The following is a 10,121-nucleotide window of genomic DNA, read 5'->3' on the forward strand; positions in this document are numbered from 1 at the left end:
AGATAGAGAGGGGGAGGCAGATAGGGGCAGGGGGCAAGCTGCAGGTTTGGGGGTTCTTTGGTGTGACACCCCTCCCCCCAGGTTTGCTGTTCTCAGCAGCTCCAATCCATCCCCCCCCCCCCCCAAAAAACCTTTTGAGTCATCCCCCCCAGATCTTGATTCCCCCCAAAACACACCCTTAAGTGTTAGGGTGGTGGGGAAACAACCTCCCCAGCCCCTCCCCTCAGAAGGGCCTGGATGAAATGGGGTGGAGGTGTGGGGGGGTGAACCCAGGTACCCCCACCCCTAGCACAGACAATCCCCCTGGAACCTGGGGTCCCCAAAAGAACCCAGCAGGGGTGTGTGTGACCACCCCACCCCCCCAATTTGCTTCCCCCCTGCCCCAAATCCCTGCTTCTGTTTGGGATTTTCCTTTCATTTCCCCCTCTCAATTTTTATTCTCCCCTGACTCCCCTCTCCCCCCCCCCCCCAAAAAAAAAAATCCCCCAAGGGGAACCTCAACTTTCTGCTGAAGAAGCTTCCCCCACCCATCCCCGACCACCCTCCTGGTGTTTTAGTGGCTGTGTTTTTTAGTACAAAAAAATGAAAACAAACAAACAAACAAAAAAAAAGCTAAAAGAAAAAAATAGAAAACGAAACAAAACTAACCTTTTTTTTTCCTCCTTTTTTTCTGTTAAAAAAAATAATGAAAATGGTAAAAAAAAAATTAATTAAAAAAAAAAAAAAAAGAAAAATTCTTACAGCGCTGACAAGGGGGAAAAATCGTTTGCGCTGCGAGAGGATTGACCCTGAGTGCATTTTGGCACTGCCCAGCCCCCCTCCGGGCTCCTTTAGGTGGAAATTCTTGTGGATTCCAGGGGAAAACAAACAAAACAAAAAAAGCCTAAAAAAAAAAAAAAAGAAAGAAAAAAAAATTAAAAATTAAAAAAAATTTAAAAAGACCAAAAAAAAAAGAAAAGAAAAAAAAAAGAAATGTAAAAGACAAAAAAAAAGAAATGTTAAAAAAAGTTAAAAAAAAGAAATGGTAAAAAAATTTAAAAAAATAAAAATTTAAAAAAATTAAAAAATTAAAAATTAAAAAAAATCATCTTTTTTTTCTAATATTTAAAGAGTGTTTTTGTAGGTTTAAAAAAAAGACAAAAAGACAAAAAAAATAAAAAGAATAAAATTCCCTCCACCACTCTTTCCCCTCCTCCACCCTCCCCCCCTTCCCGTGAAAAACAAAACCTCCTTGGGAATTTAGGGTGTGGGGGTTAGGGGCTGTGTGTGCCCTCCCCTGACCCCCCAGCTGGGCCTTGCCTTTGGGTCCTGCCCTTTTTTTGGTTTGGTTTTTGTTTTGTTGTTGGTTTAATTAAATTTTTTTTGAGGGTTTGGGGGTTATGTTGTTTGTTTGTTTTTTTTTTTTTCTTTGGTTTGGGGTTTTTTTTGTATAATAAAGTGACAAAGAAATGGTTCTGTTCTCATGGCATTACTATAAAAAAATAAAACTTTAGGAAAAAAAAAACACATCAGGGCTGAGAAGTGGTTTTTGTAGCCCTCTTGTTGCTGGGAATCACTCTGGGATCGCTCTGGGATCTGGGGGGAGGGGGGGCGGGTCACTGGGAGATCCAAAAGGGTCACTAGGGAGTTATGGGGATCAATGGGAGATGCAAATGGTTGTTGCGAGTTCCAAAGGGGTTGCTAAGGAGTTGTGGGATATCCCAAAGGGTTGCTGGGGTGCTAGCAGGATCACTGGGAGATCCAAAAAAGATCACTGGCAGAGCTGTGGGGATCACTAGGGATCTAAGGGGATTACAGAGGAGCTGAGGGGATCGTGAGGGAATCGTTAGGGAAGATGTAGGGAATCACAAGATATGTAAGGATCACTGGGAGAGCTGTCAGGGTCACTGGAGGATCCATGGGGATCACTGCGGATCACTGGAGGATCTTGGGGATTACTAGGAGGGTCATTGGGGGGATCACCGCAGATTCACACGGGAGCTGGGGGGAGGCGTGCGGATCACTGGGGATCTGTGAGGATCACTAGCGGATCTATGCGGATTACTGGGAGAGCTGTGAGGGTCACTGGGGGATCACCGGCAAGGGGGTCCCTGGGGACCCGCGGGGACAGGGTGGGGGGGAGCAGGGACAGCCGCGGGGGGCGCCCAGGCCCCGCCCCTCTATGGCCCCGCCCCCTCCGCCCGCCCCTCCACTCGAGGCGGCCCCTCCCGCCGCCGGCCGCTCCCATTGGCCGCGCCCCTCACGGCGCCTCCCGATTGGCGGCAGGCGCAGGGGCGGGCCTTGCGCGCGCCGGGAGCGGCGCCCCGCCCCTGTCCTCCCCAAGCCCCTCCCCAGGTCCCCCCCCGCGCCGTTCCCCCCCCCGCCGCCGCCGCCGGGCGGAGGCAGCGCCAGGCCCGGCCCGCTCGCTCCCGCGCACCGCTCCCGCTGCGGCCCGGCCCGCCCCGGCCCCGGCCTGGCCCCGGCCCCGGCAGGGCGGGCGGCGTTGCCGCCGAGCATGGCGAGCCGCCGCCGGGCCTCGCGGAGGAGCGGCGGGGGGCGCTGACCCCGGCCCCGGCCCCCCACGGGCCCTTCGAGCCGGTGAGTGACCGACCGAGCCACCCACCCCCAGCCTCGGGCCCGCTCCCAGGGCTCCGCCACGCCCTGGGGCCCTGCAGCACCGGAGGGCGGCCCGCTGACCCCGCCCCGGCGCACACCGGGCTCCCCCCGCGCAGCTTTAGGGCTCCCCCCGGGCTCTCAGGGTCCTTCCGGTCCGCCCCGGCCCTCCCCGGGACCGCCCCGCGCTGCCTGTGCTCCCCCGCCAGCCCAAATCCTCCCTCCGTGACCCCCCTCTGGGGCCCCTCTAGCCCCAGCAGCTCCCCCATGACACCCTAGTCCCGGCCTTGTCGAGGACCCGCGGGCCCTGGCACCCCCCGGCACCCCTCTTACCCCTTGCTGCCCCCCGCAAACCCCCAGCCCGAGGCAGCTCCTGGCTTCTGGCAGGAGGTCCCAAGCCGTGCGTCCCCCCCTGGGGCTGGTACCACCCCGGGGGGTATCGGGGGGTGGGCAGGCAGGGTGCAGCCACCCCCAAGCTGGTTTCAGCCCCCACCAAAGCAGGGTGCAGCCTCCCACCCCCAACCGGTGCAGCCCTTCCTGCGAGTTCTGCCCACCCCACCCTGCCTCTTACCCCGGGAGGGGAGTCCCGGGGAAGGGGGGGGGGGGGGGGAGGGTCCCGATCGGGGCTGGTGCCCGCCAGTGTTTCCTCTTTCCGCACCGGAGGGAAGAAATCCCCAGGCCAGGCCCGGAAGCGGGCGGGGGGACAGGCACACATGGGACACTCCTCCCCCCACCTCCTCCTGCCTTCCCCCCGCTCCCCCGGCCCGGTGGTTGGGTCGGAACCCGCCCTCCATGGTAACCGGGCACAGAACCACCGGGCAGCAGCGGCCAGTACCCACCAGTACTCGCCGTGAGTGGGTGCAGGCAGCAGTGCAAAGCTGCTGCAGAGGGGCTTGGTGTGAGTTTGGTGCCCCCTCCCTCTTTTAACTTCCCGTTTGAGGGGCTTCGGGGCACCGGCTGCGAGCTGGGGGACGTGCACAGGGTGGTCCCTGCCCTGTTTCCTTCCCCCCTCCATCGAGGGAGGGTGATGCAGCAAAACCCAACCCCCCCCCCCCCCCCTCCTCTCTGCAGGGGTTGTGCTCAGTTTTGGGGGGTATGGGGGAGGCACCTCGAGACCCCTGTGCCCACCCCTAATTCACAGACGATGCTGGATGCAGGGGGGACCACTGGGGGGGTGGGGTTCTGAGGGGTCCCTCCCCAGGAAGGAAACTCAACTTCCAGGCCATGGGGGCTGGGCAGCAGATCCAGATCCAGGACCCTTCCCCATCTTCACTTGATCTACCCGCACGAGGGGACCCTGATGCCAGACAGGGGGACCCCAATCCTCCTCCCCCCCAGCTGCCCATTCCTGGGGGCAGGGAATAGCCCAGAGGTTTGGAGACCTCCCAGAGATCTTGGGGTCTGTTGTTCCCCCGGGGGTGGGGGGTGAGGGAGGTGGTGGGGATGGGGGTGGGGGTCTGCTGACTGTGGGTGAAGTGCCAGTGTGACCCTTGTTTGTGTCCCCCCCCCACAGTGACCCCCGCCCTGTGTCCTGTGCTATGAGCGTTCGGCGTGACTTCTCCTCGAGCAGTTGCAAATGAAAATGGAGGATATGTCTTTGTCTGGCCTGGATAACAGCAAACTGGAGGTGAGTGGCCACCCTGCACCATCTATTTCTGTCCCTCACTGTGTCTCCCCCACCCCTATTTTTGGTCACACCCCTCCCACCCCCCCCCATACACACACTTCCCCCAGGCCATCGCACACGAGATCTACACTGACCTGGTGGAGGATGCCTGCCTGGGGCTCTGCTTCGAAGTCCATCGGGCAGTCAAGTGTGGCTACTTCTTCCTGGATGACACCGACCCCGACAGCATGAAGGACTTTGGTGAGTGCCCCAGGGGCAGGGTGACACTGGGGACAGGGACATGGCCGCTGTTCCCCCTCCCAGTGCCACCATGGAGAGGCTGGAGGGGGGTTCAGGTCATCCCTGCCCGTAGGGGTTTGGGCGCAGGGGTTGCCAAGGAGGATCGAGCACCCAAGTGTGTCTGCTCCATGTCCATCCCATCCCAGAGGAGCCATTTTGTGATTCCCTGGGATGAACCAAGCCTCAAAAAATGGTGCCCCAGGGTGGGGTGCCCAGCCCTGATGGGGGACGAAGATTCACAGAACGGTTTGGGTTGGGAGGGACCTTCAAGATCTTCTCATTCCAGCCTCCTGCCACGGGCAGGGACATCTCCCACCAGCCCAGGCTGCTCAGTGCCTCATCCAGGCTGGCCTTGAACACGTCCAGGGAGGGGCCATCCACAACCTCCCTGGGCAAATTTGGATGGGTGAGGGTAGGAGAACCCCTACCAAGCCCACGTCCAAGGTCTGGGAAGCAACCAGCAGCCCAAGGGACTCCCAACCCTTGTCCCAGCAGAGCTGGGGGAGCACAGCAAACACCTGGAGGGGTTTTGGCAGGGAGGGGGGTGGGTGGTGGTGTGGGGGAGGGGCTGATCTGTGTGTCCCTGCCTTGCAGAGATCGTGGACCAGCCTGGTGTGGACATCTTCGGGCAGGTGTACAACCAGTGGAAGAACAAGGAGTGTGTGTGCCCCAACTGCAGCCGCAGCATCGCCGCCTCCCGCTTCGCCCCACACCTGGAGAAGTGCCTGGGCATGGGCCGCAACAGCAGCCGCATCGCCAACCGCAGGTCAGTGGGCACCTCCCCCCCAAACACGGGCACCTCCCCCCCCAAACACGGGCACCTCCCCCCCAAACACGGGCACCTCCCCCCCCAAACACGGGCACCTCCCCCCCCAAACACGGGCACCTCCCCCCCCAAACACAGGCACCTCCCCCCCCAAACACGGGCACCTCCCCCCCCAAACACGGGCACAGATCCCCCCCAAAATATGGGCACCTACTCCCCCCAAACATGGGCACACATCCCCCAAAACACAGCCACCTACCTCCCCAAAAGATGGGCACCTACCCCCCCCCCCAAACACAGCGTCCAGTGGGCATCCCCTCCTCTTCCCCCCAAAACACAGCCAAACATGGGTGTCCCCCTCCCTCTGAAACACAGCCACCAGTGGGCACCTACCCCCCAAAACCAAACCCAGCCACCAGCTGGGGGATCCTGTGCCCCCCAACCCTGGGTGGGTGCACAAATGCTGGGGGGGGGGTGAGGCTGTCTCTTCTCAGTGGGGCTTGCAGAGGGGTCTGGGAGGTTGCAGGGGGCTTTGGGGCTTGCAGAGGGATTTGGGGGCTGCAGAGGGGTGTGGGGGCTGCAGAGGGGTTTGGGGCTTGCAGAGGGGTGTGGGGGCTGCAGAAGGATTTGGGGGCTGCAGAGAGGTTTGGGACTTGCAGAGGGCTTTGGGGCTTGCAGAAGGGTTTGGGGGATGCAGAGGGGTTTGGGGCTTGCAGAAGGGTTTGGGGGCTGCAGAGGGGTGTGGGGGCTGCAGAGGGGTGTGGGGGCTGCAGAGGGGTGTGGGGGCTGCAGAGGGGTTTGGGGCTTGCAGAGGGGTTTGGGGGCTGCAGAGGGGTGTGGGGGCTGCAGAGGGGTGTGGGGGCTGCAGAGGAGTGTGGGGGCTGCAGAGGAGTGTGGGGGCTGCAGAGAGGTTTGGGGCTTGCAGAGGGATTTGGGGGCTGCAGAGGGATTTGGGGGCTGCAGAGGGGTGTGGGGGCTGCAGAGGGGTTTGGGGCTTGCAGAGGGGTGTGGGGGCTGCAGAGGGGTGTGGGGGCTGCAGAGGAGTGTGGGGGCTGCAGAGAGGTTTGGGGCTTGCAGAGGGATTTGGGGGCTGCAGAGGGGTGTGGGGGCTGCAGAGGGGTTTGGGCTTGAAGGGGCCCTGGGGGTTGCAGAGGGGTTGTGGGGTGAATCCTGAGGTGCAGAGTGGATGCTGGGGTGCCAGGGAGAGTGCAGGATGGATCCTGGGGTGCTGAGTGTGTGCCGGTGTGCCTCGGGGGGGCAGCGAGAGGGGTTGGGGGGAGGGTCTGGGGTCAGGAGCTGGGGGCAGGGGCTGGGGGGCAGGAGCTTGGGGCGGGGCTGGGGCAGGAGCCGGGGGTAGGAGCTGGGGGCAGGGCCGGGGGCGGGGGGCCGGAGCTGGGGCAGGGGCCGGGGCAGAGGCCGGAAGCAGGGCTGGGGGCCGGGGGCTGGGGGCCGGGGGCCGGCTCCTGAGGCTGCCTGCGGGCGGTGCAGGATCGCCAGCAGCAACAACCTCAACAAGTCGGAGAGCGACCAGGAGGACAACGACGACATCAACGACAACGACTGGTCCTACGGCTCCGAGAAGAAAGGTGGGGGGGGAGGAGGGGGCCATGGGGGTGCTGCCCCAGCTGGGGGTCTCCCTGACTCCCCCCCCAACCCCAGTGAGGAGTAGTGGGCCACATCCTGCCTGCACCATCACCCTTCAACCCTGCTGGGGGAACGTGGAGGGGGGGGGGGGTCCCCAGCTGCCCTTTATGAAAGAGGAGTCCTGGCACCTGGGGGGGAGGGGGGGAAGGGTAGGAAATCGAGGAGGGGGGAGGAAGGTGGGGGGCTGGGAGGATCCAGGGCTAAATCCAGCAGAAAAGGTGAAATTTGTCCTTTCTGTCTCTTGCCCTCAGCCAAGAAGAGGAAATCGGACAAGGTGGGGAGGGGGGGATGGGGGGTACTGGGGAGGGGGGGTTTGGGTGCTGGGGAGGGGTTTTGGGGTGCTGGGGAAGGGGTGTGTGGGTGCTGCTGGGGGGTTTTGGGGTGCTGGGGAGGGAGTGTGGGTGCTGCCGGGGGTTTTGGGGTGCTGGGGACGGGGTGTGTGGGTGCTGCTGGGGGGTTTTGGGGTGCTGGGGAGGGGGTGTGGGTGCTGCCGGGGGTTTTGGGGTGCTGGGGACGGGGTGTGGGTGCTGCCGGGGGTTTTGGGGTGCTGGGGACGGGGTGTGGGTGCTGCCGGGGGTTTTGGGGTACTGGGGACGGGGTGTGGGTGCTGCTGGAGGGTTTTGGGGTGCTGGGGAGGGGGTGTGTGTGCTGCTGGGGGGGTTTGGGGTGCTGGGGATGGGGTGTGGGTGCTGCTGGAGGGTTTTGGGGTGCTGGGGAGCGAGTGTGGGTGCTGCTGGGGGGTTTTGGGGTGCTGGGGAGGGGGTGTGGGTGCTGCTGGGGGGTTTTGGGGTGCTGGGGAGGGGGTGTGGGTGCTGCTGGGGGGTTTTGAGGTGCTGGGATGGGGTGTGGGTGCTGCTGGGGGGTTTTGGGGTGCTGGGGAGGGGGTGTGGGTGCTGCTGGGGGTTTTGGGGTGCTGGAGCAGAGGATTGCAGAGCTGGAGCTGTGGGAGGGGTCCCCCTGCAGCCCCCAACTCCTTCCTCTCCCTGCAGAACCCCAACTCCCCTCGCAGGTCCAAGTCCCTGAAACACAAAAATGGTGAGGAGGGGGCTGGGGGCAGGGCGTCTGCTGCGCTGGGGGTGGGGGGGAGGGTGGAGCTTTGAGAGGGTGTGGTCATGGTGGGCGTGGCTTGAGGGGTGAGGCATGTGTGGGGGCGGGGCTTGTTCAGAGGTAGGGCTGGGGTGGGGGGCACAGGGAGGGGGATGGGGGGTCAGGGACCCTTCCTCCCCCCCCCTTTCCTCCTCCCCTCCCCTTTCCTCCTCCTCCCCCCCCCCTTTCCTCCTCCCCCCCCCCTTCACTCTCCTCTTTTCCAGGTGAGATCAGTGGGACCCCCGATCCCTTCAAGGTGAGCCTGGGGGAGAGGGCAGATGCCCCCCAGTCCCTCTCCTCCTGTCCCTGGATGTCCCCAGCCCTGTCACCCACCGGCCCTGACCCTGTTCCCTGCCTCCCCCCCCCAGTACAGCAACTCAGCAGGAATCAACTACGAGACGCTGGGCCCCGAGGAGCTGCGGACGCTGCTCACCACGGTGTGTGGCTGGCACCAGGGGGCCGTGGGGGGCACCAGTGGGCACAGGACAAGCCCTGGCCCCACCTGGAGAGGGGCAGGGACTTGTGGCATCGCTCCCAGCTCGGCTCCATCCCTCTGGGGCCGGGAATGAGGACATTCCTGCTCGGAACCCAGTGATGGGGACGTGGCTCTGTCCCAAACCTGGGGGATGTGGTAGCCTGGGGTTTGGGGCAGGGGGATGCCAGGATGGCACTGGGAGGTTTGGGGGTCACTGAGATTTGGGGTTTCTTCCATCTCCTCCCTCCCCCTTCCTTTCTCTCCCCAGCAATGCGGAGTCATCTCTGAGCACACCAAGAAGATGTGCACCAGGTGAGAACATCCTGCCTGGGCTTTCCCTGCCTGCTGGTGGTGGTGGTGGGGAGGGGTCCCCAGGGTGCCCAGACCCTCAGCAGAGCTGGGGAGGGGACAGCCAAATGCCTGACTCCGTGTCCTGGCCCAGGTCCCTGCGGTGTCCCCAGCACACGGACGAGCAGCGCAGATCCGTCCGGGTTTACCTCCTCGGCCCCTCCGCGTGAGTCAGCGCCCACAGGGGGGCTGGAGGGTCCCAGCCCGGGCACAGGCCTCTGCCACCCCCTGAAAGGAGAACTTGGGGGTGCTGCCTGGGGTGCTCAAGCATGCATGGGGACAGGGACACCTCTGGGGAGGGGAGGGCACAGGAGCGTTGGGCTGGGGTCGGGATGCTCAACCCCAGCGGGCGGTGGGGAGCTCGGTTGAGGCTCTGGCTCCTCGGTGTGAGGGGTACAGCCCCATGGGGACCCCCTCCCCCCCCCCCTAATAACAGCTCTGCCCCTCTGTAACACCTGTGCCCAGGTCCCTGCCCGAGGCTGAGGGCAGTGTGGAGAACGACAGCTTCGAGGTGGCCGAGAGCCAGGCCCTCATGAGCCGGCTGCAGTGGGACGGCTCCTCCGACATCTCCCCCTCCGACTCGGCCTCCTCCAAAGCCAGTGAGTGCCAGGGGGTGAGGGGAGGCACATCCTGGGGTACAAATCCCCCACCCCGCCCCCTCCATGGGGCCAGAACTTGGCTGCTCTTGGTGTCTCCCCAGCACAAGAGGGGATGGACAGACAGACGACCCAAAGCCTCTGGAGCAGTTTGTCACCCACCTCCCCCCGCCCGGGGTGGGGAGAACCTTTCGGGGTACATTTGGAGGGGTGCTTTGGGGGATGGGAGGGGGCTCCTGAGGGTTCCAGCTGTTCCCCCAGCACCTCCAGCTGCTCCTTTTGTCCCTCCCCCTTCCAGGTACAAACAACTCTGAGTCTCGTAAGACCAAGAAGAAGAAGCCTCACCTGGGGCTGGTGAGCGGCGCCCCGGGGCTGGGCTCCAGCAAGAAGAAGAAGCCCAAGCCCCCTGCCCCCCACACCCCCAGCATCTATGATGACATCAACTGAGTGCAGCAGAGCTGGTCCTGGGGTTGGGGGGGAGGGGGGGAAACAGAGACAAGGTGGGGAGGCAACGGACGGACAGATGGATGGACACAGGCCAGGGGCAGCCCCTCCAGCCCCCCTCCCCCCACCCCAATTCGGACACAGAGCTGGGACCTGGGCTGCAGAGCGTGGAGGACTTTGGCCATCACTGCATGGGGTAGGGGAGGGAGTGGGGGCTGGATTTAGGAGCCCCCATTAATGCCTTCTCCTCCCCCCCCTTTCCTA

General features: G+C 62.8%; 1 protein-coding gene across 1 annotated transcript; it reads left to right on the top strand.

The window, feature by feature from the left end:
• Positions 1 to 2,536: 2,536 nt before the first annotated feature.
• LOC128978562 (ataxin-7-like protein 3) lies at positions 2,537 to 9,874 on the top strand. Its single transcript, XM_054396502.1, has 13 exons — positions 2,537 to 2,577; positions 4,106 to 4,219; positions 4,327 to 4,459; positions 5,093 to 5,264; positions 6,753 to 6,850; positions 7,160 to 7,182; positions 7,898 to 7,943; positions 8,219 to 8,250; positions 8,363 to 8,431; positions 8,738 to 8,781; positions 8,912 to 8,983; positions 9,283 to 9,440; positions 9,712 to 9,874. Exons 2-13 carry the CDS (start codon positions 4,169 to 4,171, stop codon positions 9,858 to 9,860), a joined length of 1,047 nt encoding a protein of 348 aa, XP_054252477.1. The 5' UTR covers positions 2,537 to 2,577; positions 4,106 to 4,168; the 3' UTR covers positions 9,861 to 9,874.
• Positions 9,875 to 10,121: the final 247 nt, after the last annotated feature.

The sequence above is a fragment of the Indicator indicator genome, chromosome 37 (assembly GCF_027791375.1).
Source record: "Indicator indicator isolate 239-I01 chromosome 37, UM_Iind_1.1, whole genome shotgun sequence".
NCBI lineage: Eukaryota > Metazoa > Chordata > Aves > Piciformes > Indicatoridae > Indicator > Indicator indicator.

Coding starts and splice junctions, on each gene's coding strand:
- LOC128978562 (XM_054396502.1), top strand. CDS start 4,169: ATGAAAATGGAGGATATGTCTTTGTCTGGCCTGGATAACAGCAAACTG. Junction 7,944..8,218: donor GTCCCTGAAACACAAAAATG/GTGAGGAGGGGG, acceptor CCTCTTTTCCAG/GTGAGATCAGTGGGACCCCC. Junction 8,251..8,362: donor GGACCCCCGATCCCTTCAAG/GTGAGCCTGGGG, acceptor TCCCCCCCCCAG/TACAGCAACTCAGCAGGAAT.